Below are 15862 nucleotides of genomic sequence, written 5' to 3'. Positions count from 1 at the left end.
AAGACCGACGGCTTCTCAGTTACAGTGGGTGACAATATTGTCACAAGAAAAGATGAAATTACCTACCTGCGTTCCATCCTAGAGGCTAATCTCTCCTGTGACAAAATGGCATCCAATGTAATAAAAAAAGTCAACCAACGAACTCGATTCTTGTACCGGATCTCCTCTCTGGTAAACAAGAATACCCTGAAGACTCTGGCAGGAGCACTCATTCAGGGGTACTACGACTATGCTTGCACCTCATGGTACCAAAGCACATCAAAGGCGCTAAAAACAAAATTACAAACATCTCAAAACAAACTGGTCAGACTACTGCTTGACCTTACTCCTAGAACCCACCTCACCCCTGCCCACTTTGACAACCTAGGATGGCTTAGAGTAGACGACAGAGTACAGCAACTTGCAATGGGCCTGGTCTACAAGATACACTACACGACCAAGGTACCCATGTACATGTCAAAATACTTCCCAAAGGTCAGTGAATACCACGATCACAACACCAGAGGGAGCTCCACAAATCATGTTAAACCCAGATTCGGCTCAAATAAGGGACTAAACACGTTTCGCAATTATGCCACATCAATGTGGAACGCCCTACCCAAAGCTGTAAAGGAATGTGGATCACTACCCACTTTCAAAACCTCTCTCAAGGGACACCTACGGGAGACTGCAATTCAACACTGGCCCCTGTAAATATCCTAACCCAACCCCCTCCAATGTACAGTCATTTACCTAGTATGGTTTTGTCAATAGTCCAATGTACAATTTTGTTTGTTTGTACAGTGTCCCCCCCCCCCTCAATGTACAGTTTTGCTTGTATATACAGTGTGCCCCCCCCCCCCCAACCACCTCCAATGTAGATTACCCAGTATGGTTGTCAATATCCCAGTGTACCCAACCCCCCCCCACCCAACCTCCTCCAATGTACAGTTTCTACGTCAAATGTATATACTCCCTTTTCCTGACTCCTTCTGTATCACAAACAGTACTGTATTTGCAAATCTGGTATGACATAAATGTATAGATGTAGCAGTACTGACTATCTGTATGTCATGTATGTCATATATGTCCTGATGAATTGAAAATGGGGGACCCTGATGTAAACAAGACGAAAGTCTTTCTCTGGTCTGCATCCCCTTAACAATTGTGTGTATTGAGCTGTACTGTATTGTACCCATTCTGCAATCTGTTAATAAAGTTTTCAATCAATCAATCAATCAAAAAGCCAACAAGATCTACATATATATATACTTAGACGTACAAGCTCACCTTCTTAAACATAGAAACACCACTCTACCCATGCCGCTCACAGTGTAGGATGAATCCAAGGTGGCCAACAATATATATATCTCCCACAAACATGTAAGCACAATGGCAACCTCACTCTACTCAAAGACTGAGCAATTGACTGAGAATGAGGCGCCGAGACGTGTGTGCTGTCAGGTATTTGGCTACCCATCCCTCTTGATGTGACTGCCATCAGCTGTTATTCATTAGGCAATCAGCACTCTTCAGTAGGGATGGGCAGCACCTGACAGGGAGAGAAGAGACAGCATTAACTCTCATGTTCACACACACACATCACATACAAAACATAACACATTAAATATACTAACCTGATGTTCAGAAGGTGTCATAAATACAGTAATAATGGTAATGACCAACCCACGTACCCAGGTACGTCACATATACCTTCAGGTTTTTGCTTTTTGTATAGTGACTATAGTGGATATTCTTTTGTATTTGAACAGCAAACTCCCCCTTTACAAATCAACAGTAAAAAGTGTGCGTCTGGAATTATTGAATTAACTTATATATAGTTATAGGGGCAAACACGTAGCATAGTCGCACTCTTAATACGTTTTGCATTCTCTACCTAAAACTCTGGGGCAGAGGAACACAAAAGCCAAGACGCGCCTGTCAGTCACGGGACGCGCATTGTAGCGTTCACCCATCATACTGTACATTGTGACTGGGGGGGGGGCACAGAGGCCCCCATGCTCATCCAGAAAGATGTGATTAATGCACATTTAATTCTACGTCAAATGTATATACTCTCTTTTTTTAGACTTTGTATCACAAACAGTACTGTATTTGTAAATCTGATATGTCATAAATGTTTTTTTTTAATCCACTTTTTCTCCCATTTTTCTATATTTTCTCCCATCCCAATTTCGTATCATCCAATTCAACCCTCCCCTGTCACGGACGCTGTTTCTTGCCTCCCACAAGCCGACTGCAATGTGGACTAAGTCATACATAGCACAAGTCCCCTCCGGTACTTGAGGTAACAGCAGTCGCATCTTTTCACCTGCGCAGCTCGATCTCTCAGTGGCGAGGAGTAACGCGTGGGAGGCTCACGCTGCCCCCGACACTTCCTGATTCTACTGCGCAGGCGCACCAACCGACCTGTAGGAGTCGCTGTCCACAACGCCCGATCCCCACCCATCAGTTTCCCACCCCCTAATACGGCCAATGTGTATTAGTACGGACGACCAGCTAAACTGAAAGCAAATGTGGAGCGCTGGGCTTGAACTGACGAGCCCAGCGTCTCCAGCATTTCGTTGCGAGCGCCTTGCCCACTACGCCACGTAGCCGCCCTTGGTATGTCATAAATGTATAGATGTAGCAGTACTGTATCTGTATGTCATCATGTATGTCATATGTTATGATGAATTGAAAATGGGGGACCCTGATGTAAACAAGACGAAAGTCTTTCTCTGGTCTGCATCCCCTAAAATGCAATTCATGTGTATTGAGCCGTACTGTAACTGTACCCATTCTGCAATCTGTTAATACAATTTTCAATCAATCAATCAATTATTACAGTCAAATTATTTGCATTGGTTCTTGTTCTAACCACCCAGCCATGCATGCTCGGCTGCGTGTGTTGTCCACACACACACACACACACACCACACACCACACACCACACACCACACACACACACACACACACACACACACACACACACACACACACACACACACACAGAGTTTGCTTAGCTCGGTCTCAGTTCATGGCAAAGGCGCCAGCGGCTAAACTCTGATGTTTGACATAAGAAAAAAGCAAAGTGGACAAACCTCAGCGTTCATCCCTACAACTCTGGAAGCCACAGCTCCTGCTCCAAGGATGAACGCTCCAGGCAGCTCAACCTCCTTTGCCACATTGTTCATGTTGTACTCCTGAGAAGGGGGGGGGCAATTCAGTTCAGCATCATTTATATTATATTATAAGTCCTCCATGCGTTTTATTTACACGCATTTACAACCTGTGGTAGAACAAATACCTTGTCATGTTGTACCACGGGTACCAGGTAAGGCACCCCCCCAACATCAGTAATGCGAGGCTTCCCGCACAAGCCTATCAAGAGAAGATAAGTGCAAGTGTCATACAAGTAATCGTTGTAAGTGCATGGGAAAAAGCTACGCTGTTGCATAGAGCACGGCAGGACCATACAATGATGCAGATAATAATAATATCCTAAGGCTACGGCGTTACCTTTGACAGGAAAACAGAACGGCTCTTGAGTGAGATCAGGACACTCAACAACGGTGACTTGAGCTTCAGCAAAGTTGTTCTTCAATCCTGTTTGCAATACTGTAATAAACGAATAAAAGACTGCATCTCACAACTGTCATGAGTAAAAGGGGTGAGCTGCATGGGCTTGATTGATTGATTGATTGAAAATTGTATTAACAGATTGCAGAATGGGTACAATACAGTACGGCTCAATACACACAATTGTTAAGGGGATGCAGACCAGAGAAAGACTTTCGTCTTGTTTACATCAGGGTCCCCCATTTTAAATTCATCATATGAGATATATTGGGCACAACTTGTCAGGCGAAAACCTATCCGGAAATATGTAGTTTTTTCATCAAACATAAACGATCTTACCTTTAGACAGTTCTTCTAAATGCGGGACATGCAACTGGAACTTTTCAGTAGCGCTGATGCCTGCCATACTGTATGTTTGTACTAAAACTAGAGTATCAAAGTCAGCTGTCTGATCAACAAGCAGTGCTGCTGCTACGGAACGGAACTTTGGCCAAAGAGCTCCCATTGGCCAGCCAAACTTAACACGTGATCAATTACTTCCTGGTTGAGCTCCCATTGGCCAGCCAAACTTAAGCCTACTTCCTGGTTGATGGTGTAGTCACATGTGTTTTGTTGTCATAAACCAAACCAATGTTTATATCGTTCTCTGGTTTTGATTAATTGCTTTCCATTTCGCGGACACGCGCTGCTATTTGCATTAGGTTATTAATAATGACCGAATCACGCGCTTTCCATTTATATCTGAAGGAGAATTTTTGAGATGTATTTATTTAGAAGATATTCAGGCTTTGGGGAGGAGACCTGTCGAGTCTGTTATGATGTCCGTCCTGCCTGAGTCCGCCAGTGTTTCTACTCCTCGTGGGATAAACGACACGAACATGGACGGGTTTTTAAATGCCACTACACCTAGGACTAATAAGTCAAGTGGTGTCAATAATAATGAAGTTGCATCGTACGAAATCAACCGTTGCTCTCTGGTTCTGGGGTCTCCCCCTCCTGGTGTCGTCGCTACAATAGCGAGATATTTCGAGGCTTCTCTTCTGGAGCAGAATAATAATAAACAGACCGCAGACTCGGGGAGGTAAGAAGAAAGCATTCGCGATGTGTTGTGAATGCGATGCTTCAGTTTTTGTCACAATTGATCATTAATATCGCCTAGTTTGAATATATAGGCCTTGCATGGAATGTTTGCATAGTTCTCTTTCTACAAGCATGTGTTACCTTTTTCTGTGTTAACTCGAACCTTAGTAAGAGTACAGGAGAGTGTTATCTTCACTCTAGGGCCGAAGTGGTCATGTACAGTCACGTACTGTTTTAACGTACTGTCCGGACTTCGGGGTAAATCCCTCTTGATGTGTGGTGGTGACAATAAACCACTGGAAACAGTTATCTTCAGGACTGTGCATTTATTTCCATTGTATTCTTCATATCATGCTGTTGACTAACGTTACATATCTCACAACAAGCTACCTGCTTCTGTTCTTCCTGTGTACAGTCTGTCTCATCATCACATATTCGCTCCTTGCGTAGCGACTCTATATGAATTGAAAATGGGGGACCCTGATGGAAACAAGACACACGTCTTTCTCAGGTCTGCATCCCCTTAACAATTGTATGTATTGAGCCGTACTGTATTGTACCCATTCTGCAATCTGTTAAATAAAGTTTTCATTCATTCATTCATTCAGACCTGTATGCGTGGGTGCCTCCCTCTTAAAGGAACAGACCATAATCTTATAACACATGGCTTATGATGAATTGAAAATGGGGGACCCTGATGTAAACAAGACGAAAGTCTTTCTCTGGTCTGTATCTATCCCCTTAACAATTGTGTGTATTGAGCCGTACTGTATTGTACCCATTCTGCACTCTGTTAATAAAGTTGTCAATCAATCAATACCTGTAACAGCAATCATTGTTTTGTACATGGCAGTAGAAGAACCAACGGTTGCTATTTGATTATAGGAGAGAATGAATGAAAACTTTATTAACAGATTGCAGAATGGGTACAGAGGATGCAGATGCAGACCAGAGAAAGACTTTCGTCTTGTTTACATTTTCAATTCATAGTATATAGTTTGACTGCGACAGTTAATCCATGCTGTTCCTCGTGCTAGCTGAAGAAGTTACAGTAACTTACAGTAGCCACAAACCAATGCAAAATCAGTTGTGTCAAGCTTCTGTCTACAAGCTGATCACTGAAATCTACTTTGTGTGCACTCTGTTCGGTACATTTCAGAGCTTGACACGACTGACTTTGCATTGGTTTGTGTGGGTAACTATCCAGGGCTAGTATGAGGAACAGCTTGGATTGTGTTGTGCTGGTGTATGCCCAACCTATTCTGTGTTCAAATGCATAGTATGAGGTTGGGAGAAAATACCATAAGCCAGAAAGCAAATGCTGGCTTGTGACTCAGTGTAAAAACTTGAATATTACTTTGTTGGCTTTGTCATTATATACTACCTTGCTTGTTGTGCCGATGTTGCAATATTCACTCAATCATTTCTAAAGGGCAATGTTTATTACCCCAGCACTGTCTGCATTATGGATTTTCCTCAAACTGAGCTACATAATTTTTAGCATAGCAACTGAATCACCTGCAAATGCAATCACATGACATAGTTAAATAGTTATGTGACAAAAATCCCAAATAACCTACATTTGTTTGGTTCTGATTCTTTGTCCATACCGTTTATTTAATATAATGCACTGTTGTTTTTTAATATTTGTTACGTGCATCAGTACATCAGGAGCTAGCATATGTCACGTTCCCATATTCCTTTCTAAATGTGTCATTGTTCCCCCGCAGCGACTCAGGGGACAGCTTGTTCATAACTCAGAGAGACACCGTGCCGGAGGTGGTCAGATCCCACAAGAGACGACGGCCCTCGAGGTCGACGCCGGAGCCCCCACTCGCCAGAGAACCAGAAGAACCCGAGGACGACGTCTCTCAAAGGGGGTCCGTCTCCTCGTCTGCCTCTGCAGCAGCCTCTTCCACGCACGGCAAGGGGCGGAAATATCAGAATCGCAGGCTGAGAAAGTATTTTTTCCCTTTCATTGGAAGGAATTGCGGTGGCAATTTAGGACTCCACCAGAATGCAATCCTTGAGGTGAGCTTGTCCCTCTTCTCCTTACCTTGATTTAAAAATGCATTCTGTTTTTCAGAATTGAGGCCAGTTCAAAATACTTTTCTATCATTCTTCCAAAACGTTATTCATTGTCGCTAAATAACTCTTCATTTTCAACAGAGTTCAGCGACTGGAGGCTTCTTCAAATGTGTGAAAGAACTGAACGAGGCCACCGAGATACCACAGAGTTATATCGACGATGAGAAGGAGGCATTATATCCATTGTCGGAGTGAGTTGAGGAATATTGCTGTTTACGTTTGAATTTACCAATAAAAATGAACATCATCTGATGTAATTCCTTTGTGCTTGTCAGAGTGCTACATAGATTAGATCAAATGTATTGTCATTGCACAAGTACAGACAGTGGTGTGTTGGTCATGGGACGGGGTTGCACGCCGTTCAACCAGGTCTGTGAGCAGGAGCACATGCACGCAAGAATGCGCTGCACTCAACTCATGCGCCAACTCGCCAAGTACCCACCTGGCTACTTTGCATAACAATAGGTTCTGCATGGTGATTGATTGCATGGTGATTGATTGCTGCAAAATAAACATACATTTGTTGTTTAAATAAAATATATATATATAAAAAAAAAAATACTAATAAAGATATAGATATGTATTGATAATTTTGTCCCGGTTTATCGTTTCTTCCAAATGGCATATCGTCTCAGCCTTAAAGGGGAACTCCAACATTTTGGGAAATTAGCTTATTTAACATCTTCCCTGGAGTTAGACAAGAAGATACATACCTTTTTTGTCTCTGTGCGTGCATTTTAGCTTTGGGAATAGACGCTCCGTTAGCATAGCTTAGCTTCATCACTGGAAGTGAGGCAGGACAGTAGCCTTACAGTGCCTTACAGTGTATTGCAAGGTCTGACATTGACCAAACTTGATATGCATGACCTTGGTGGGCTCTAGGTCAACTCCTGAAAAGGGGGTCAATGTCAGACTTTGCAATCAAAAGTTAGGGGGCTAATAACCCTTGCCATAATTTCAGTGTGCCCCCTAACTTTTGATTGCAAGGTCTGACATTGACCCCCTTTTCAGGAGTTGACCTAGAGCCCACCAAGGTCATGCATATCAAATGTGGTCAATGTCAGACCTTGCAATACACTGTAAGGCTACTGTCCTGCCCAGTGGTGCAGTGCTGGTATAACTCGGTATAACGGCGTTATACCTCGGTCACTGAGGCTGAAGTACGCGCAATCGCTTTTTACATGGCATTATCCAACCGGACTCCCGGAGAAGCATGCAGCTGCAGAGCCGCAGAGCCAGCGGCGCTCTCTGGGCCGCGCGCTGACGGCAATTTGCAGTGGCAAATTGACAGTAGGTCAAACGCTCCACGCGCGTGCGCGCGCATGCACAGTTTTTTTTGGCTGCTCTCGTCCTGCAGCTGGATACTATTGCCTCACAGCGCATGAGGCAATAGTATCCAGCTGCAGGACGAGAGCAGCCAAAAAAAACTGTGCATGCGCGCGCGCGCGCACGTGCGTGGAGCGTTTGACCTACTGTCAATTTGCCACTGCACCACTGGTCCTGCCTCACTTCCAGTGATGAAGCTAAGCTATGCTAACGGAGCGTCTATTCCCAAAGCTAAAATGCACGCACAGAGACAAAAAAGGTATGTATCTTCTTGTCTAACTCCAGGGAAGATGTTAAATAAGCTAATTTCCCAAAATGTTGGAGTTCCCCTTTAAGCTGGCTGCTTTTGAGTTGCTTTGTGCTTCGCTTTCCTCCACTCAAAGGCTACTCCTCAGATAATTTTCAAACTACATCTGTGTCAATAGCAATAGGCTAGCAGCAGGGTTCACACAAGGTCCTTGAAGTGCTTAAAGTGCTTGATTTTTTTTACCAAAAAAAGTCAAGGCCTGGAATTCCTTAAACAGCCCATTTTTTAACACTATGGGTGCCGGAGGTTAAATTCATGCTATACCATGGGTTGCCAGCTCTATTTGTCTATGGATAAGTACCCCTTCTTTGAATGGCTATAACTTTTTAAATTCTATTGCTACATTGCCATTATTAGGGCCCATTCAAAGTCCTATATGTATTGTTCATTGTGTAGCAACGTTAAACTTTTTCATTCACATATTCATAGTAAAGTATGGTCTAATGTATAAGTATGTTTTCATCTCTTTCTGCAGTTTTCTCCAGAACGTGATCTATAGCCCCAAATGCATTATATTGATGATGAAATACAGTTTGATGGCAATCGGGGCGATATAAAAAATTTCAATTGGACGTACTTCTAGAATGATCTACGTATGATCTGATGATGACCGGATGGGCGGGGGATCGTTTATAATTCCGTGGGCAGCGTTATATCATTCATCTAGTGTGGGTCATATGTTCATCATAACAGTTTATATGGAACACGTTCAAGAATAACGCTGAATCTCACAGGATCTTCCTCGCGCCGTTGGACGATCAGCGTGGTGTAGACCGTTTTCGATTATGGGATGTTTATCCTGATGAACCATTTCCAGCTTGTATAATACTATATACGTCCAAATCATGTTGTTTATCGAGTTATTGGCAATGGATCGCTATTATATTGTGACGAGCCAGAGTCCCGGGACATGTACCGAGTGCCCGGAAGTAATATGGCCGACCAGCACAACCTCCATAGCACTTCCTGTTTGGCGATTGTGCCGATCGGCCACCAGATGGCGCTCCTGAACCGCCAGAGAGCTCAGTGGGTCCTCCTGGTGGATCTCAGGCCAGCGGAGGGGAAATATGAATCCGATCACAGATTTTTTAAATATTGATATTAAAGACGCTGTAAAGCGTCCTTCGGCAACTTGAGCATGGCCGGGAATGACGCTGTAAAGCGTTTCCCGGCAGTTAAAGTGTTAACAAGTTGCTTAAAAAGTCCTTGAAATTCAAATCAACCATTCGCATTGAAAGTGTTGTTCATCCATGATAAAACATTTCTGAATCAAGAAATACATTTGTTATTTAAAGTGTAACTAATTGTCGTAAATTGGTTTTAAGCCATAAATATCGTACCCGACTTGTGAAATGTGGTCCTTGGGAAAAGTACTTGAAAGTCCTTGAATTTCATTTTACAATGTCTGTGGGAACTCTGTAGCAGGACAGATGAAACCTTGCTGGTTTAAATATATATATTTTTAAGTCTTTTGAATACTAAAATAGTTGTGTATATGTGTTTTTTCAGAACGGAGGAAAGATGGGCAAATGATGGCATGGAGATTGTGGTAAGAGGGGTTTCATTACAGACTTGCAGTGACTTATTTTGCTAACAAATAGAGCTTCTAATTTGAATCTGAATTTGGTCTTTACTCATGCTGGTGTTAAGCAAATCTTGTTATCTTACAGAAAAACAATTGTTTTGCCCGACCATCAAAGCAGAAGCGTTTTCAAACCTGGTATACCTCACTGACGCCAAAGGACAAGCAATCCACGTGTAACACCTCACTGAAGCTAAAGGACAAGCAATCCAGCTGTAACACCTCACTGACGGCAAAGGACAAGCAATCCACCTGTAACACCTCACTGACGGCAAAGGACAAGCAATCCACCTGCAACACCTCACTGACGGCAAAGGACAAGCAATCCACCTGTAACACCTCACTGACGGCAAAGGACAAAGACTCCACCAATGCTCCGCCCCCGAGGACACCACAGAAGACACAAGAGAGGACACGGCCAATGTTTTGGAGGACATGCAAATTAACTGTAGAAGAGGACACAATTATTTCTAAAGTTCCACAACACACTGAAATAAACCCAAAGGTAAAGGATGCCATGACAACGACACACAAGTCCCCCATAGAGAAGAAATGGATTAAAACGCCTGCCACCCAGCTGTCGGAGGACAACTTGGGACTGTCGGGGAAGGAGAAGCCGAAAAAGATATCTGTAGAAGAGGACACAATTATTTCTAAAGTTCCACAACACACTGAAATAAACCCAAAGTTAAATGATGCCGCGACAACGACACGCGAGTCCCCCATAGCACAATATGAGGAACAGATGACCAGGAAAAAGAAACAACAGAAATTGATTCAAACGCCTGCCACCCAGCTCTCGGAAGACACGGCTGCTCAAAGTGATTATTCGGTGTCTGTACAGAAAAAGGAGAAGAGCGCCAGTGGAGCCTTCCTTGTTGCCGACACGGTGGAAAAAGACTCAAAAACACACCAGCAGACGAGTGTTCTGAATCCAACTCGACTTGTCCCCGAGGGGAATAGACAGAAATGCAAAAAAACAGACAGGCCTGACCCGGTGGGAGGTGTTGAGGGGTCTGCCATGGCGTCTAACAATGATATGTCCTTAGAAAAGAAAAGAAAAAAGAGGGCATGCCAATTAACTGTACAGAGGACGCGGCCAATGTTTAGGAGGGCATGCAAATTAACTGTACGGAGGACACAGCCAATGTGTTGGAGGTCATGCAAATTAATTGGAGTACAGATGTGCCCAGAATCAGGAAAGATGGAGCAAAGGATCGCCAGTCCCCGCAAACCCCGGAAGAAGCCCTCGCATCAGCAAGGAGAAGAGGAGCACCCGTGTTTAGGAAGCACAGAGATGGACCCGAAAGCATCTGAATCCTCTATGGCCAAAGACACGCACAACCCTATAGGATACCCTCTTCGGTTATCCTGTGATGCGGTTAAGACACCTCCGAACGATGAAGTTGAGACACAGGCGAAGAAGAAGAGAAAAGAAAAGGGATGCAAGATCATACAAGAGCATGAAAAAGATAAATCATTGTGTTTGAATTTGGAGTTGCAGTCGGTGGAGTTCACAGGACGGGTAGAGAGATCGGCTAGCTCTAACCCAACTCCGAGGCCTGGGCTAGGCCTGTGTTTAGGAAGCACAGAGATGGACCCGAAAGCATCTGAATACACTATGGCCAAAGACACGCACACAAGAAAAGAGCACACAAAGAAACGAGTGCCGTCCTCTAACGACGATTCCAAAGTTGGACAAGAAGAGGAGAATGTGGAAACTGCCTGTTCTGAAGGTCACATGACTCTCAAGGACAACTTGGGACTGTCGGGGAAGGAGAAGAAGAAGAAGAAGAAGAAGCAGAAAAAGATCTCTGTAGAAGAGGAGACAAATATTTCTAAAGTTCCACAACACACTGAAATAAACCCAAAGTTAAATTATGCCACGACGACACCGGAGTCCCCCATAGCACAATATGTGGAATCACGAAAGACGGATCAAAGGATCGCCAGTACCCGCAAACACAGGAAGAATCCTTTGCATCAGCAAGCAGAAGAGGAGCACCTGTCTATTGGAAATATTGTATCTTTAACCACCGGTGAGACGACCAGACTGCAAGGAAGCCCAGTTCATTGCACACAACAGGACAGGGTCACTAGCCCCAGTGTGACCGAGCCACAACTTGAAGTCTGTCATGTAAACCTTGACCACACAAGACCGCTAGCTCACGGAGAAACACACCAACCCTCTGCAGGTTATACAGACCTTGGGAGAGAGAGTGGGGCACACAAGGAAGTGAAAGAGAGAAACTATGAAAAGAGGAAGAAAAGAGGGAGAGGAGATGTAGGAGTAGAGGTGCCCTCAGACCAGGAATGTTCGGAAGCTCAGGATGCAGCTGGTTCCGCTGTGGATATAGAGGTCAGTAAGGTAGATCATGGGACTCCTGGGCAGACGGAGGACAGACTAGAACCTTCTGCACCCCTGTCTAGTGATACAATGGAACCCAGAGAAGAAAAGAGGAGGGACTTATTGTCTTCAGATGATCCAGAGAGCATAGAGGTATTCCAAGATGATGTCACAAGTCAGATAAATGATTACCAACCAAAAGAGAAGAAGAAGAAGAAGAATAAAAAGGATAAATCTGCTGTTCATGTTATCATGATGGACGTTGTGGAAAAAGACAATTTGCATGATTTGAGTTCAGCGTCTGAACTGATAGACGGTGCAACAGTGGCGAAGGAATCTAGTAGCTCAGCTTCACCTCTGGACTCTGACTTAGGCCCGTCCGTAGAAACGGATGCGATAGCCCAGAGAACATTAGAGTCGCAGTTGAAAAACTCGACGCTGGAAGATGACGTTAACTTGGAACGGCTGAATGTGAGGACGCAGCTGGTTTCAGTAGTCCCAGAAAGTCCGGTGTCCAACGAGGGCGGGAAGAAGAGGAACAAAAAGAGGAAAACTGTCATTGAAACGGTTCAGGATGCTCTTCGGTTATCCTGTGATGCGGTTAAGACACCTCCGAACGATGAAGTTGAGACACAGGCGAAGAAGAAGAGAAAAGAAAAGGGATGCAAGATCATACAAGAGCATGAAAAAGATAAATCATTGTGTTTGAATTTGGAGTTGCAGTCGGTGGAGTTCACAGGACGGGTAGAGAGATCGGCTAGCTCTAACCCAACTCCGAGGCCTGGGCTAGGCCTGTGTTTAGGAAGCACAGAGATGGACCAGAAAGCATCTGAATACACTATGGCCAAAGACACGCACACAAGAAAAGAGCACAAAAAGAAACTAGTGCCGTCCTCTAACGACGATTCTAAAGTTGGACAAGAAGAGGAGAATGTGGAAACTGCCTGTTCTGAAGGTCACATGACTCTCAAGGACAACTTGGGACTGTCGGGGAAGGAGAAGAAGAAGCAGCAGAAAAAGATCTCTGTAGAAGAGGAGACAAATATTTCTAAAGTTCCACAACACACTGAAATAAACCCAAAGTTAAATTATGCCACGACGACACCCGAGTCCCCCATAGCACAATATAAATGGATTAAAACGCCTGCCACCCACCCAGACACGGCCTTCCTTGTTGCCGACACGGTGGAAAAAGACTCAAAAACACACCAGGAGACGAGTGTTCTGATTCCAACTCGACTTGTCCCAGAGGGGAATGGACGGAAATGCAAACAAACAGATGGGCCTGACCCGGTGGGAGATGTTGTTGAGGAGTGTGCCATGGCGTCTAACAATGATATGTCCTTAGAAAAGAAAAGGAGAAAGGAGAAAAGAAAAGAGAAGAAAACGTCTCCAACTCCGGAAGATTCTGCGGTTCTGCAGGAGACGAGTGTTCCGATTCCAACTCGACTTGTCCCAGAGGGGAATGGACGGAAATGCAAACAAACAGATGGGCCTGACCTGGTGGGAGATGTTGTTGAGGAGTGTGCGATGGCGTCTAACAATGATATGTCCTTAGAAAAGAAAAGGAGAAAGGAGAAAAGAAAAAAGAAGAAAACGTCTTCAACTCTGGAAGATTCTGTGGTGAACGTTTCTAGGGATTCTGATGAACCAAACAAGGAGTGTCTGAGTTCTGTATCTGAAGCCGGCAGCGGTGCTGCCCTGAAGAGAAAGAGGGAACATAAGAACGAGGATAAGGAGTTTGAAACCCCTGTGATGAGAGAGGAAAGTGCAGTGGACATTGAGCCGTCTCAAAGCGACGAGGCTGTGGTGTTGAGAAAGAAACGTAAACACCCCTGTCCTCTCGTACGAGAAAACACAGCCACTGCGGTGGATGAAGGGGTTCGGTCAGAAAGATCTACTCTGATGCACAGCGGCACAGTTTCACACAAGAAGAAGAAGAAGAGAAAACTCTTTGATCCTGAGAATAAGTGTGCAGGCCGCACTGCTGAAACGTGTTGTGATGACAAAGGTTCTGATCAAATAAAAAAAAATTGCAACGTGGACGAGGGAAACGAGACGACGAGGGCAGAGCATTCCACAAACTCTTCAGAGGCACCTGAGAGTCCTGTGTCAAACGCTGTAGAAGGGAAGAAGAAGAAGAAGAAGAAGTCTACTGATGTAATACCAGGGGAGACACAGAGTGCTCACAGTGTAACACTGACTGAGGAGTCTCAGAGCTGCGAGGCCAAGCAACACACCAAGAAGGAGATGAAGAAGAAGAGGAAGAGGATGTCTGTAAAATGTAATCTACAGTGATGCAACGTTAGTTATCAGAAAAGTAAAAAGTTAATATTTTCAGCATAAGGAAACTATACCTTTAATGGCTGCATTACATTTTTCGTTGTTATTGATAAAAAAAAAAGAGACTAAAAGATATGTGGGTGGGGGGACAATAATATAATATTGTTTATGCAATATGTTATGTGAAAATTATGATTAAAGGCAGCACCAGTTAGTTTACATCCTGTTTGAGATGATTGACAGCGGAACGCTATCTGACTTTCTGTGTAGGAGTGTTTCTTTAGATGTCACACCTTGAGTTATCGTTATTTTTTTTTTGCATAAAATATGTTCTGCTATAGTTTGTATTGTATCAAAGCTTCTTCTACAGTCATGGCTCTCAGCCGTTTTGGTGTCGAGACATACACTGTTGTTTGCCGCTCTTGCATTGCACCATTTCTTACTTGGTGGTCCCGTTTTTGTAAGTTCATAATATCAAACTGTCATTTGTTGACGGTCACTTCCGGTGTGTGGGAGGGGTGAATTATGTTTGATTATTTTATCTATATTGTCTCGTATGTTTGTTGTTTTTATTTTTAATTATGTTTGTTTGTATTTATTGTTTTGTGTGAACCCCAGGAAGAGTCGCTATTTTATTTCAGTAATTCAATTAAAGCGATTCATTACACAGCAAGTGAAATATTTCAAGCCTTTATTTGTTTTAATTTGGATGATTATGGCTTACAGCTCATGAAAGCCCAAAATGTTCACTCAGTACTTGGTTGGGGCTCCTTTTGCACAAGTTACTGCATCAATACAGCGAAATATATTGACTTTTCCGCAATATTCAAATTTATTGAGCTGCACCTGTATATATAAGTCCCAAACAATGTATATACACACACTAATGTTCATACCTCAGTTTTATATTTGTTAATCATCTTATTTGTTAGATGTACTGTATGTGTTTTTCTTGCCATGTCTTAAGGTGTATACCACTCGGTCATCCTGAGTCACTGGGTTCCTGACCCAAGAAATCTACTTACGTTCGTCAATATGGGCCTAAAAAAAACATACAGTGGGGAGTTCCAAGTAGCTCTAAAATTATGAAACGATATAGAAATAGGAAGTTCCTTGAATGCAACAAGATGTTTATTAAATAGGCACTAAAATACCAGGAACACAGATGGCTGTAGATATGATGTGGCAATGTGTTTTGAACTAATGTTATTCTTCATGCAGCATTCATTAGAGCAGGGGTCAGCAACCTTTTTGACATGGAGTGCCTGTTTGAAATATAGTTGTAACT

General features: G+C 43.5%; 1 protein-coding gene across 2 annotated transcripts; it reads left to right on the top strand.

Moving 5' to 3' along the window:
- The first annotated feature begins 4242 nt into the window (after positions 1-4242).
- On the top strand, positions 4243-15186 carry LOC311233218 (uncharacterized protein). Of its 2 annotated transcripts, XM_084320153.1 has the most exons (6): positions 4243-4642; positions 5057-5152; positions 6372-6672; positions 6811-6920; positions 9872-9911; positions 10033-15186. In XM_084320153.1, the coding sequence occupies exons 1-6, from the start codon at positions 4377-4379 to the stop codon at positions 14587-14589; spliced, it is 5370 nt and encodes a 1789-aa protein (XP_084176279.1). In that variant the 5' UTR covers positions 4243-4376; the 3' UTR covers positions 14590-15186. The 2 variants fall into 2 exon arrangements, with proteins under 2 accessions (XP_084176279.1, XP_084176280.1); XM_084320154.1 differs by lacking the exon at positions 5057-5152.
- The last annotated feature ends 676 nt before the right edge of the window (positions 15187-15862 follow it).

The sequence above is a fragment of the Notolepis coatsorum genome (assembly GCF_963971535.1).
Source record: "Notolepis coatsorum genome assembly, chromosome: 8".
Taxonomy (NCBI): Eukaryota; Metazoa; Chordata; class Actinopteri; order Aulopiformes; family Paralepididae; genus Notolepis; species Notolepis coatsorum.
This window is presented reverse-complemented; position numbering and strand designations above follow the sequence as displayed.